At 38.1% G+C, this 15156-nt stretch overlaps 2 protein-coding genes across 2 annotated transcripts; both read left to right on the forward strand.

Moving 5' to 3' along the window:
• The first annotated feature begins 2126 nt into the window (after positions 1–2126).
• Positions 2127–3236, forward strand: LOC137809051 (uncharacterized). Its single transcript, XM_068610193.1, has one exon. The coding sequence runs from the start codon at positions 2127–2129 to the stop codon at positions 3234–3236; it is 1110 nt and encodes a 369-aa protein (XP_068466294.1).
• Positions 3237–8557: 5321 nt separating this feature from the next.
• LOC137810691 (TORTIFOLIA1-like protein 4) lies at positions 8558–13191 on the forward strand. The gene is made up of 5 exons (XM_068612081.1): positions 8558–9691; positions 9842–9944; positions 10350–10915; positions 11325–11827; positions 12638–13191. The coding sequence occupies exons 1-5, from the start codon at positions 8858–8860 to the stop codon at positions 12648–12650; spliced, it is 2019 nt and encodes a 672-aa protein (XP_068468182.1). The 5' UTR covers positions 8558–8857; the 3' UTR covers positions 12651–13191.
• The last annotated feature ends 1965 nt before the right edge of the window (positions 13192–15156 follow it).

A 15156-nucleotide genomic window follows, 5' to 3' on the forward strand; every position in this document is an offset into this window, starting at 1 on the left:
ATGGTCATCACTGTAGAAATTGACAAGTTCGCAATTGCCAAGACTTTGGTAGATCAGGGTAGCTCGGTCGACATATTGTATTGGGACATTTTCAAGAAAATGCGCATCCCAGAAGCACATATTCAGCCCTATAACGAACAAATTGTAGGGTTCTCAGGTGAACGGGTCGATACTAAGGGGTACATAGACTTGTACACAACCTTTGGTGAGGAAGACGGCCTCCATAAAACAATAAACGTACGATACCTCCTGGTTAACGCACAAACTTCCTACAACATCCTGCTCGGTCGTCCGTCCATTAACAGATTAAAAGCCATTGTGTCCACTCCACACTTAGCCATGAAATTCCCCTCGGCTAACCACGACATTGCAACCATCCATGTCGATCAAAAAACCGCTAGAGAATGCTATGTAGCAAGTTTGAAAAGTGAGCCAACTCGACGACTCTATACAACCAATACGGACGACCGAGTCCCGCAAAAACGAGGACGTTCCCCCACACGGCGTTCCGGACGACACATGTCCCGTCGTCAAATGATAGCCCTTGTTGACCTCGACCCTCGCATGGACGATCCCCGTATGGAAGCAGGAGAAGACTTGCATCCATTCCCGCTTCGCGATGATCGCCACACTACGCACATCGGTACTTCGCTGAAACCGGACGACCGAATGGCCATCGGGACGACACTTGTTAAAAATTCCGATCTTTTCGCCTGGACGGCCGCTGATATGCCTGGCGTAGACCCACAGGTTATCACTCACCGATTATCACTGTATAGAGAAGCTAAACCAATAGCTCAAAAGAAAAGACATATAGGCGAGGAACGACGTCAAGCCGCACGTGAGGAAGCCGACAAATTGTTACAGGCTGGATTCATTCGGCAGGCCCATTACACCACATGGCTAGCCAACGTGGTTATGGTGAAGAAAGCGAACGGAAAATGGCGTATGTGTGTTGACTACACAGACCTCAATAAAGCTTGCCCAAAAGACTCGTATCCTCTGCCTACCATTGATCGTCTCGTCGACGGTGCAGCCGGGCATCACATCCTCAGCTTCCTTGATGCCTACTCTGGCTATAATCAAATCCAAATGCACCCGGCCGACCGGAAGAAGACGGCCTTCATGACTGATTCCGGCAATTTCTACTATGAAGTAATGCCCTTCGGACTCAAAAATGCCGGAGCCACTTATCAAAGACTAATGGACCACGTATTCCACGACATGATTGGTAGGAATGTTGAAGTCTATGTCGATGACATCGTCGTCAAGTCCGACTCATGCAAACAACATATTGCCGACCTAAAAGAAGTTTTTCAGGCCCTCCGCCAACACCAGATGCGACTCAATCCGGACAAGTGTGCGTTCGGCGTCGAAGGGGGGAAGTTCTTAGGTTTTATGCTAACTCATAGAGGCATAGAAGCTAACCCCGAGAAGTGCAAAGCTATCTCCGAAATGCGAAGTCCCAACTCCATTCAGGAAATTCAGAGACTTATCGGCCGACTCACCGCACTATCCAGATTTGTTCCTAAACTCGCCGAACGAACGAGGCCAATCGTCCGACTACTGAAAAAAGCATTCCGCTTCGAGTGGTCGACCGAATGTGAGGAAATTTTCCTCGATTTGAAAACTTTTTTATCAACCCCGCCGGTCATCCAGAAACCGGACGCACGAGAACCCATCATAGTCTACCTCGCCGTTTCACACGAAGCCGTCAGCTCAGTCTTAGTGCAAGAAATTAATTTTGAAGAACGGCCGGTTTACTTCGTCAGCCGCGCCCTTCATGGCGCCGAAATCCGATACCAGACGATCGAAAAGGTAGCCATGGCCCTCATCATTACCGCCCGACGAATGCGTATGTATTTTCAGAATCATCGGATTATTGTTCGGACAAATTACCCTATTGTAAAGATCCTCACTAAACCAGATTTAGCCGGACGAATGATCGGTTGGACGATCGAACTATCCGAATTCCATATTCAGTACCAACCACGCGGAGCGATCAAGTCGCAAGCTCTCGCCGACTTCGCAGCTGAACTCACTACTTCTTCAGCCGGCCGGTTTACTTCGTCAGCCGCGCCCTTCATGGCGCCGAAATCCGATACCAGACGATCGAAAAGGTAGCCATGGCCCTCATCATTACCGCCCGACGAATGCGTATGTATTTTCAGAATCATCGGATTATTGTTCGGACAAATTACCCTATTGTAAAGATCCTCACTAAACCAGATTTAGCCGGACGAATGATCGGTTGGACGATCGAACTATCCGAATTCCATATTCAGTACCAACCACGCGGAGCGATCAAGTCGCAAGCTCTCGCCGACTTCGCAGCTGAACTCACTACTTCTTCAGCCGAGACCGAACATTCATCATGGATCTTATATGTTGATGGCTCCTCGAACGAGAGGTCGTGCGGCGCTGGAGTTGTTTTGGAAGGCCCCGGCGAGATTGTCATCGAGCAAGCCCTCAAATTCGACTTCAAAGCTTCAAACAACCAGGCCGAATATGAAGCCATATTAGCCGGTCTACGTCTCGCTCAAGAATTAGAAATCACTAAGTTAATTTGCAAAAGTGATTCCCGGCTTGTCATCGGTCAGCTTAACGACGAATATGAAGTCCGAGAAAGCTTTTTACAGCGATACTATCACTTAGTCAAACAGTCGATGAGCACCTTTTCTGAAATTTCTATGCAGCACGTTCGACGCGATCACAATACCCGCGCGGACGCCTTGTCCCGGTTAGCAACCACGAAGTGTAAAGGAATGCATCGGTCGGTCATCCATGTTACGCTTGCACGCCCAAGCATCGACCTACAGGAATGCCTGACGACCGACACGGAATCTACTTGGATTACCCCAATCAAGCAATATTTACTCGACGGCACATGTAGTCCTCTCGGCGAAAAAACCATGAAGCTGCAGGCCGCCCGTTTTGTCTTAATCGGCGACGACCTTTATCGCCGAGGTTATACCCAACCACTCCTTAAATGTTTGACACCAGACCAAGCTTCCTATGTCATCAAAGAGTTGCACGAAGGAATTTGCGGAACTCACTCCGGCGCACGGACAATGGCTGCCAAAGTATTCCGGGCTGGTGGATACTACTGGCCGACCGTCCAAGGTGACTGCACCAATTTCGTACAAAAATGTCTTAAATGCCAAGAGTTTGGCACTTTGTCCCATCAAAAGCCTGAGGAACTCCATTTTATGTTATCACCTTGGCCGTTCGTCTAATGGGGTATGGACATCATTGGTCCTTTCGCCCCCGGTAAAGGCCAGTGTAAATTCTTACTAGTCGGAATTGATTACTTCACCAAGTGGATCGAAGCCGAGCCCCTGACTGCAATCACCGCCCGCAATGTTCAAAATTTCGTATGGAAAAATATCGTTTGCCGCTTCGGGCTTCCACAAATCATCATCACCGATAACGGTCGGCAATTCACCGACCGAACGTTAGCTGAATTTTACGAGAAGCTCCACATCAAACATATCGCTAGTTCAGTCGAACATCCGCAAACAAACGGACAGGCAGAAGCTGGAAACAAAGTTATTTTGAACGAACTGAAGAAACGTCTCGGCCCAGCAAAGGGCAACTGGACTGAAGAACTCTTAGAAGTATTATGGGCATATCGCTGTACTCCTCAGACGACTACACAAGAAACGCCGTACAGCCTAACGTATGGCACCGAAGCTATGATCCCCGTCGAAATTGGCGAACCCTCTCTCCGCCGGCAAACCCTTGATCTTGATCTAAACAAGGAAAGCCTCTCGGTCGGTCTCGATCTCATCAACGAACTCCGGGACAAGTGTAGAATTAGAGAAGAAGCATGCAAAATTCGGGCGGCCAGACGATACAACTCCAAAGTTAAACCAAGATTGTTCCACAAAGGCGACTTAGTATGGCGAATGCGGAGCAGCGCACAGAAGGAAGGAGGCAAGTTCTCCAACAATTGGGAAGGACCTTTCCGCATAGCTGATACGGCAGCCGGTGGAGCCTATTATTTAGAATATTTATCTGGGAAGGAAATACCGAGAACGTGGAATGCCACACATCTCAAATTTTATTACAGTTGAACTCTTTCCTCGCTTAGTCGGTTTTTCCCTAAGGAGGGTTTACGACCGGAAAGGTTTTAACGAGGCACTAAATTAAAATCCAAATCTCCTAGTCCTTTACTCAATTCATATCTCGTTCGGCATCAGAATTATTACTTTAACGTAATAATAATTATTTATGCCTCGTTCGGCATCAGAATTTATCGGATTTATATATGCCTCGTTCGGCATCAGAATTATTACTTTTTACGTAGTCAGAATTTTATATGCCTCGTTCGGCATCAGAATTATTACTTTAACGTAATAATAATTATTTATGCCTCGTTCGGCATCAGAATTTATCGGATTTATATATGCCTCGTTCGGCATCAGAATTATTACTTTAACGTAATAATAATTATTTATGCCTCGTTCGGCATCAGAATTTATCGGATTTATATATGCCTCGTTCGGCATCAGAATTATTACTTTTTACGTAGTCAGAATTTTATATGCCTCGTTCGGCATCAGAATTATTACTTTAACGTAATAATAATTATTTATGCCTCGTTCGGCATCAGAATTTATCGGATTTATATATGCCTCGTTCGGCATCTGAATTATTACAACGTAATCAGAATTATTTATGTCACGTTCGGCATCAGAATTATTTACTCAATCTGATGCCTCGTTCGGCATCTGAATTATTACCTCAACGTAATCAGAATTATTTATGCCACGTTCGGCATCCGAATTATTTACTCAATCTTATGCCTCGTTCGGCATCTGAATTATTACCTTAACGTAATCAGACTTTTTTATGCCACGTTCGGCATCAGAATTATTCACTTTTTTATGCCACGTTCGGCATCAGAATTATTCACTTATTTATGCCTCGTTCGGCATCAAAATTATTCACTTATTTATGCCTCGTTCGGCATCAGAATTATATTATTACCTCAACGTAATCATAATTATTATGCCACGTTCGGCATCCGAATTATTTACTCAATCTTATGCCTCGTTCGGCATCTGAATTATTACCTTAACGTAATCAGACTTTTTTATGCCACGTTCGGCATCAGAATTATTCACTTATTTATGCCTCGTTCGGCATCAGAATTATTCACTTATTTATGCCTCGTTCAGCATCAGAATTATATTATTACCTCAACGTAATCATAATTATTATGCCACGTTCGGCATCCGAATTATTTACTCAATCTTATGCCTCGTTCGGCATCTGAATTATTAGCTTAACGTAATCAGACTTTTTTATGCCACGTTCGGCATCAGAATTATTCACTTATTTATGCCTCGTTCGGCATCAGAATTATTCACTTATTTATGCCTCGTTCGGCATCAGAATTATATTATTACCTCAACGTAATCATAATTATTATGCCACGTTCGGCATCCGAATTATTTACTCAATCTTATGCCTCGTTCGGCATCTGAATTATTACCTTAACGTAATCAGACTTTTTTATACCACGTTCGACATCAGAATTATTCACTTATTTATGCCTCGTTCGGCATCAGAATTATTCACTTATTTATGCCTCGTTCGGCATCAGAATTATCTTATTACTAATGTAATCAGAATTATTTATGCCTCGTCCGGCATTAGAATTATCTTATTACTTTAATGTAATCAGAATTATTTATGCAAGTGTGCATTGCCCACATGTCGGGTCCAGCAATTTTCTATGCCACATTGTTCATTAACTCTTCAAAAGAGGCGTCAGGCTGTGGGCCAGGGGTCTCCCCCTCGGCCTCCTCATTTAAATTATCATCGGGGTTGATCGGCACCAGCTTTCCATCAACTATTATTTTTTCTGTCGTACTGGTCGTCCTCCAGGGGTGCTCCATGCAGGCAGGCCGCTTGTCCGATGCCTAACCGAAAATATTCTTCGCTAATGCGAACGTCCCGTCATTCCGTTAAATTTAATGTCTGACAACTCGAAAGGCACAACAATTATTACGACTCTTCGGCTTTTATTCACCTCGAGCCTGGGGGGCAAGTGTACTGGTAGGCACCGGACGAACGCACGTGGCCGACCGGCCTTATACACTAAATGGAAACGAACGCACGTGGCCGACCGGCCTTATACACTAAATGGAAACGAACGCACGTGGCCGACCGGCCGTATACACAATAAATGTAAGGGCATTTATGTGACAAGCTAAGGTGGTTAAGATACACCTCCGAAGAATAAGGAATATGCGTTTAGAGAAGATATGTTCCCCGGGTATTCCGGAGCACGACTGACAAGACATATCCATAACCACCCTGAGCCCAAGGGATAGAAAGCCCATTAGGCAATCCTATAAATACTGTGCTCAAGCCAGAGAAAGGTACGTTTTCATTCACTTACGAAACTGCGCTTAGAATCTCATACTTACTTGAGCGTCGGAGTGCCTTCGCAGGTACCCTCCCCCGCCCGACCGAAGTTGATAGCACGAAGGGACGACCGACCAAAGGAGACAGCAAGAAAGGACAGTCGACCAGAGGAGAAGAAGGTCAACACGTCAGCAATTGCACCACGTCAACCGACCGTGCCTGAGCCCCATCTCTCCACTCAGGTACAGAAATGTTTTTGCTTCTTACAAGAAAAACAAATAAATAAATTGTTGTTATTCAGTGGTTTCATGTACACATTCAAGGGTCACGTGATGCCGATTCAAGTTGATTACTGTGTTTTAAATAATAAAGTGTGTATGTATATCCCCATTCACATGCTCCATATTTGGTCCTCCTAAACTACATTTACAATATACTTTTCTCATTATATTATTATTATTATTATTATTATTATTATTATTATTATTATTATTATTATAGAAAGAGAATATTTTTTTTTATCTTTTTTTTAATTAATTTAACTTTCACATGAAACAACAGATGGTGTTGTGCTACATGTGGTTTCATCATGTGCTATTCTTGGGTACATATGCTGACCAATGCTAAGTTTTCCTTATAAAATGAATTATAAGGTACATTATGAACTCATCTTAATGTTGGAGAATTAGCTATCAAAATTACGTTTAAGGATGCCTATTAATCATCATTCTGTTTTTATTTTATTTTATTACTGCTACTGTTTTATTTCTGAATGTGTGTATGAGATTGTGAAGAAGAAATCAAAGAAGACACTTAAGTATACATAACTTGGAGATAAATTCAAGAAAGGGAACAATTCATTTACATGTTAGTGCATTCGGATGCATTACCGTTACCCATAAAAAAATAGTTTTTTTTCAGACATTAGAATGAAATAATATGATTTCATATATATATATAGAAGAGCATAGAAGATACTTAAATCTTTTTAGAGTTATATAAAAAAATACTTTAGCATTCAAGTTAGTGGTTAAACAAAACACATAACATAATAATGAATTCTCCGTACTTAATTGTCATCTATTTATGTATCTCTAGTTGTTCTTTTATTGATCTACGAACAAAATTATATAATCTTTAATTCTTCCTTGATCACTATTTAATAGGACTATTACTTTAAATGTTTGTTAATGAGTAATCAAGATGTTTAAGTTTAACTTTCAAAATCATATATTTTTTGTTTTCAAGTCAATATTCATTATATATATATATATATAAATTATTGAGATGAAAAATTTGAGATTATTTAAAATGATAAATTTGTTAATTTTACAATAATTATTTTAAAATTATTATAAAATATTTTTTAACAATTATGTTCTTTGGGTAAATAATGTATGATTAAATATTAAATATGCATACTTTTTTTTTAAAGAAAATAGAACATTGTTTTAGTAAGTTGCGGAACAGTAACTTCCTGAGATATAAACCCTCTCAAGAAAACCTTCCTTCTATCTAAATTTAAATTTATAATATTCCATAGTAAATTATGTTATGAACAGTGAATTATATTAATGAATATAAATATTTAGAAGTGAATATTAATATTTAGAAGTGAATATTAATATTTGAAAAAAAAAATTCTCAATTTAACATACATTTTTTGATAATGTTAATGAATTTCTCTTTTATAAATAAGAAAAAAAAATGTTTCAATAGTTATAATTATAGAAAATATTTAATATCTATTTTAATAATTACAAATATTTACATCACCATCAATATTTTAAAAGACAGAACAACTTTTTAAATATAATGAAAATGTTTACAATAAAATAATTTATCAATTTTCCATAGTTGCATACAATGAAAATATATTTGTGATCTTATCTTTAACCATGTAATTACTTTTTAAGTTTAATTATAAAAAATTTATCTGACACAAGTTTAATCTTACAAATTTAAAATAATTGTATTAAAAAATTATAATGGATAATTCATTATAATCTTACATTTTCACCATATTAAACATTTCCTTACGTATAAAGATTAAAAATTCATATTTTAAAAAGTATTATGAATTAATGAAGAACACAATTTAAAAAAAAAACATAATAAAAATAGTCGGAATTTGAGATTGGAAGAGTGTAAATAAATATTTGTATGAGAAGTAAAATGAGGATAAAAATTAAAGATATGTTTGCAGTAAAGATTTTCACATGATAGTTGTTAATCTGAGTTGAACAAGACTTGAGCATCCATGTGCACAGAACAGCTTGAACTGTGTTGATATAAAATCCCAACAACAATGAAAACCAAACTTCCTTTAAGCCATTCTCATCTCAACTCTTCCAAACTCTGCCGCCAAATCACTCTCAACGCACTGTTTAACAGTTAGGCTTCTTCTCCATTGTCTCTTTGGATACTTGAATGCCGAGTGGCTGACTTGCCCGCTGCTTACTTAAGAAAACAAGCCACAATGTCTTCCAGGCGCCACTCGCTCGGCGGACCGCTGCCAAACACCGCCACGGAGTCGGTTCAGAATCTCCGACAGCGAGTCATCACGTGCCTCAACAAACTCTCCGACCGGGACACGCTCCCCGGGGCAGTGGCGGAACTTGAGTCCATTGCCCGAACCCTAAGCCATGACTCATTCTCCTCTTTCCTCTCCTGCATTCACAACACTGACTCTTCTGCCAAATCTCCCGTTCGCAAACAATGTGTTCATCTCTTAAACATTCTCTCTTGCTTCCACGGCGAAGCTCTCTCCTCGTTTCTTCCCAGGATGCTTGCCACTGTGCTCCGTCGCCTCCGTGACACCGACTCCGCCGTGCGATCTGCATGTGTGGACGCAGTCGCGGCGATGTCGTCGAGGATCACGCGGCTGCCGTTTGCCACCGCCTTCCTGCGGCCGCTCATGGATGCGCTGGTGCAGGAACAGGAAGCCAACACGCAGATCGGCGCTGCGCTGTGCCTCGCCACGGCTGTTGAGGCGGCGCCGGACCCCGATACGGAGGCCCTCCGGCGGAGCGCGCTGCCGCGGCTGGCGAAGCTAGTGAAGAGCGACGTGTGCAGAGCGCGGGCGGCTCTGTTAGTGCTGATCGGAAGTGTGATCACCGTTGGCGGTGCGTCAAGCCGTGGCGCCATGAGCTGGCTTGTGCCCTGCCTGGTCGAGTTCCTCGCAAGTGAGGACTGGACGGTGAGGAAAGCCGCAGCGGAGGCATTGTCTAAGGTGGCTTCGGTGGAGAGAGACTTGGCCTCTCAGCACAAGGTTGTTTGTTTGGATTCCTTGCAGAATAGGAGATTTGATAAGGTAAATTACCAATTTAACTTTTTTCACCCTTGGAATGGTAGTGAAATTTAAAATAATTAAAAACTACAATAATAATAGTAATAATGATGATTAATAATACTGATGGATTGTCGATATGATTGAAGTGAGTGTTCCTGTTGTTTGTTACAGATCAAAGTAGTTCGAGAGACTATGAACCGAGCTTTGGAGGCTTGGAGGGAGGTAGCTGAGGATACTCCCACTTTGATTAAGTCTGAATGTGATTCTGTCAGTGGTAAGGCTTTATTTTTGCATTGTGCTAAGTTTTCAAGTGAAGTTACTTTCAAACCCTTATACGCATCAAACCCTTAAACACACATGATGTTTTCATGTACAGGCTATTTGTTGTAGTATTTCTTCTCACATAAATCAAATCCATGAAAACATGTATTGAGTTTGACTGAATTTATTTTAAGAATGTCAATGATTAAGAATTATCATAGTTGTGTGTCAGATAAAACTTGCTGTTTTTTTTTTTGTTGTTGTGTAAGACACCAAATTGACCAAAAATTGTTCCAGTTCAGAATTTGAAATTGAGTTCACAATATTTCTATACTTTAATAATAATTTTTAAGGGATGTAGCTTTTATAAATGCTGCTGAAGTAATATAATTCCTTACTATTTTGGAGTTTTGTGCAGGCACAGATGATGACAAAGGTCAGTCTGTCACTAAAAGTTCACCCAGTGTTGGTTCTAAGTCTTTTAAAAGAATCCCTGCCAACAGGTCTCCTCCATCTGGGGTTTCGTTCATGTCCTCCGTAAAAGGAGAAATTTATTCAAAGAGTAATGAGAAGAATTCAAGGATGAGAACATTGCATCAGAATGATCATGAGAAATCCTCAGTTGATAAACTTGAAAGTTTGTTATCAAGGTCCTCCTACTCAAACATGTCTAGGGAAGATGCTATAAAAAGGTGCGATTTAGAAAATTCTAGTCCAACAACCCCATATCAAAATGGAGTAAATTCAAGGGCAGAGATAAAACGGGTTCTCTTTAGCAAGATGTCTGATGAAAAGGTGAAGAGATTCAGTGGTTCAAAATCTCGTGTGGTTCCATATTACGGTGATGGTCTTGATGCAAATGTTGTAGACAATGGTGCAAATGATGTTTGTGACAATGCACAAGATGTTGAGGATTTTTCTTTGATTCGGGAACAACTTATTCAAATTGAAAACCAGCAATCAAATCTATTAGATGTTCTCCAGGTATACTTTTGTGCCTTGTTATGCCTTTCAGAGTACAAATCAGCACTACACCTATCTAATTTAACCTTTTTGTATTGAGCTTTTGAATTATTTTTCATAGGTCTAGTCTTCTGACTGTCTAACATGTTGGGTAGATTGAATTTTCATACTTTCCTTTTTGACATTTATAAAGTTGCGTGTATTTTTAGTTTCTGATTCAGGACAATATTTTTCATCTTTGGACTAGTTAATTTAAAATATAAACAAGCTGCATATGTTATAGAAACCAAGAAGTAGATTACCATATACTTTTAGCTAAAATCTTGAAATTTTAATAGTCCGAACACTTTCTTATTGTGGTTCACACATGGTCTCTCACAATAATAAATATATATTTTTGACTCATGACTTCATCTTCATTTGAGTGTAGAGATTTATTGGAAGCTCCCAAAGTGGTATGAATTCTCTGGAGTCACGAGTACATGGTCTAGAGATGGCCCTGGATGAAATTTCATATGACATGGCAGTTTCAAGTGGCAGGTTTTCCTATACTGATGTCACAGATGACACCTGCTGCAAGCTACCTGGTACTGACTTTTTGAGTTCTAAATTTTGGAAGAAAACAGAAGGTCGGAATGTCACATCAAAGTTCTCTTTAGGAAACATAGCATCCACAAATGGTGTGCATAATGCAACAACCAATAAAGATGGAGACAAAGAAATATTAAATGCAAATAACAGTAGATTGCAGCATGGTAAGGGTGGATATTTTGTGAACCAAATGGCTGAAGTTCAAAGCAATTTTAAAGGGCTTCATACATATAAAATGTCTAAAAACAGGGTCCAAGATGCCATGACAGCACAAACTGGTAATGCCAGTAGATATGATGGCATTCACCCAGCTACTGAAGCACGGAGGAACCAGAATGTTAGGTAACTATATTATGTCAGATTTTGGTTCAAGTTAAATTATAATCTTAGAAAACAATATTTTTGTCCCAAATTTTAGTAGTTTGTTCCTTTTATCTTTCAAATATTTAACTGAATTATAGGTAGGTATTGTGACCTGTTTATTGTTGACCTTTATTAATTCATTATATGTGCTATGTTGTAACTGGTAAATCACCCTTTCTGCAAATTCAAAATGGTAATTGTGGATTTACAAAGTTACAGTTTGTATGACTACCCATTTACTACATATACAATTATACCAATAGGTCTGATATTTGTGCTGCACTCTTTAGTGATCCTTTCTGGACATTAGTTTAAGCTAGCCAAGTTTGTAACTGTATCTGGGTAAACTGGGTTGTAATGTCAGCATTCACTTAGTTCTTTAGGTAATCATTTATCATTATCTGCATCCATTCCCTTACACTTGAAGTTCTGTTAATTTTATTTTTTTCAACAACAAATATATATATATATATATATATATATATATATATATATATATATATATATATATGTATAGATAGATATAGACACACACAACAACAATTTACAATAAGATTGTGCAAATTTGTTCACACCTGCACAAATTAGAACAAACCCATACAAGGACAAACTTAGAACACCAGACAAAGGAAAGGATGTGAACATACTAGAGCAAACCTATGCAAGAACAAACCTAAAACCCAACACAGAGGAAACCATAAGGAATAAGAAGTTTTGTTAACTGTTTTTGCGTTAATTGTATATGTAAGACATAACTTATTATATTCTTTCTTCTTTGCAATTCATCAGATCATCCGTATAACTTTGCACTTCATCAGAACATCCGTGAAGAAGACACGATTTCTCAGTGGCTATTTTATTGCAGCAAGAAGAAGACAGGATTTCTCAGTGGCTATTTTATTGCAGAAGTGTCACGTATCACTAGTTTGTAGATGAACTTCCAAAAGTCAGTCTAGTTGGTCCAGGTTGCAGTGCAGGAGAGTAGCAATGATTAGTAAATTATTATTTAGACAGAGATGACTATTTTCTCCTAAGTTATCCTTATAGAGGCTGAGTCCGCAGCATGTGGATTCGGATGTAATATAGGAGCAGGAGTATTAGTAGTGTGTAGCTTAGAGTAAGACATGTGATGCAGGCTTGGGGTTATATTGGTATGTATCAGAAAGAATTATAGGCCCTTGGCATCCTCTAAAGAGGATAAAAAAATTATGTGCTCTTCAGACTCTGCCATAACTGATCCTAAAATAGATATTGTCTAGACATGAAAGTAGGTTGAGCAGAACAAGCAGAGGTTGAATTTGAGAAGGAAAAAATGAAAGTTTAAAATTTGATCATTCTGTGGATCGAGAGAAGCTTATTAATCTTTTTAAATACAATGTATATATTATATAAATTAGACATCAGCTATGTCAAAATTTAAAATGTTTTTAATATTTAGTAAAAATATTTAATTATATAAATTAATTTACAATTTCAATAATTACAACAAATAAGTGTTTCATTTAAGGAGAATGAAGTTTCATTATAATATTTTAAGTAAGCAATTGGTGAGGATGGTATTTTAATTGATATTTTAAGTAAGTCAAGCCAAGATACTTGTGATAAGAGAGTGTCATGGAAGAGATATCTTATTTTGACATTTCATCATCTGTTACATTATGTAATTATGTGAGTGAAGTATTGAGATCAATTAGTCAAGCCAAGATACTAGATGCTCTTTTATGGTTATTAAGATACTAGATGGTCTAGTCTCCTCTAAATGATCCAATATCCTACTAGACGGGCTTATGTGTATAAGTAAATTTATGAGATTTCTATAAACAAAAGCTTTAAGATGTATAAAGATTTTTAAAAAAATTTGATTTTTATGTGTAGTGTTAAGATAAACATGTTAAACAGTCATGTTCGACGGTTTTCCAATGCTAAACATGTTAAACAATTTCATTATGTTAAACATATTAGACGATCTCACAAGTGTTAAACATACAATTTTCTTATGTTAAATTTGTTAGACGATCTTGCAGTTTTCGAAATACAACGTTAACATAAGATTTCAAAAACATTAGTTTTCAAATTAATGATTTTATTTTAATCAATTTGAATTTCTTTTATTACAATAGATTACGAATCTATTTGTATTGCTTCCATAAGTACACAAACATTTAGGACTCACTAAAACTATCAGAGTAGAAGTTTCTTTTTTGAGCCTCTACTACTAAAACAAGGAAGATATATCGAGTGAAATTAGTGCAACATCAAGTCTTGGTATTTCGAGCTTCAAACAACCATTATAACAAAGTTATATAAAGGATTACAAGACAAGGATGAAGACAAGAACAACTTTGTACAAAAAGATCCAACATACACGAGATTTTCATATATGTTGTTTTAGAGCATCTAGTCTTTTGGGTTGTATGTATAAACTTTGTTATTCTTCATACTGTGAAGTATATCCAATGAGTTTTTATTATACTCTATCAGATAGTACTTTTATTGTATCTTGAGAGGTCTCAGTCTCAGGAATATATTAAGACCGGTATAACCAGAAAAGCTTTGTGTACTCGCTATAACCTAGAGAGATTTGCATACTCATTATAACTTAGAGTGGTTTGTGTACTCACTGTAACCTGGAGAGATTGATGTACTCATTGTACTCATTTATTTGATTAGTGAAATATCTTAGGTAGTATGCTTGAGAGAGAACTAGACATAGTCCAAGGTTTAGGGTGAACCAATATCAAAATCTACTTCTCTGTGGTCTTCATTTCTTGTGTTAAAGATTATGGTTGTATATTTTGCATCCATTGTGAATAGAGTCTAAGCTCCATTCCAACCACCCTTCTAGAGCTAGATATTCCTACAGAGTTTCCCTATCCACAAGTGAGGCATATAGTATAAGATCTCCTTGAATTGCAACATCTATTGATGGATTACAAAATCCATTTGATTCTCCAAACATTCTCAACACAAACACAGAAACATCCCATTACAGTATATTGTAGTCAAATAAGATAATTGTTTACCATTACTTTGAACAATTTGGCTAACATTACAAGTGTTAAATTTCTAATTTTTTTTGTACTCGTCCTAAAAGAGGGTTAAATTTCTAATACATTAATAAATATTAGCTAAAATGGAAGAATATTTTATGTGGAATAATGATATTAAATTGCGTGACTTCATCATTCATTATCTCCAATTATTTATCTTTTCAAAATTTTCTATTGCTCCATTAAAACTTATTTATCGAGAGTCACTTTTCTTTTGTTATTATATTATATTTCTGCTTTAATTATTATTTTTTTATC

The sequence above is a fragment of the Phaseolus vulgaris genome, chromosome 2, assembly GCF_000499845.2.
Source record: "Phaseolus vulgaris cultivar G19833 chromosome 2, P. vulgaris v2.0, whole genome shotgun sequence".
Classification (NCBI taxonomy): domain Eukaryota; kingdom Viridiplantae; phylum Streptophyta; class Magnoliopsida; order Fabales; family Fabaceae; genus Phaseolus; species Phaseolus vulgaris.

What these genes read in the sequence shown, in the direction of transcription:
- LOC137809051 (XM_068610193.1), top strand. Translation starts at nt 2,127, where the DNA reads ATGGCCCTCATCATTACCGCCCGACGAATGCGTATGTATTTTCAGAAT.
- LOC137810691 (XM_068612081.1), top strand. Translation starts at nt 8,858, where the DNA reads ATGTCTTCCAGGCGCCACTCGCTCGGCGGACCGCTGCCAAACACCGCC. An exon ending in TGAATGTGATTCTGTCAGTG is followed by an intron (nt 9,945 to 10,349) that starts GTAAGGCTTTAT and finishes AGTTTTGTGCAG; the next exon opens with GCACAGATGATGACAAAGGT. An exon ending in ATCTATTAGATGTTCTCCAG is followed by an intron (nt 10,916 to 11,324) that starts GTATACTTTTGT and finishes ATTTGAGTGTAG; the next exon opens with AGATTTATTGGAAGCTCCCA.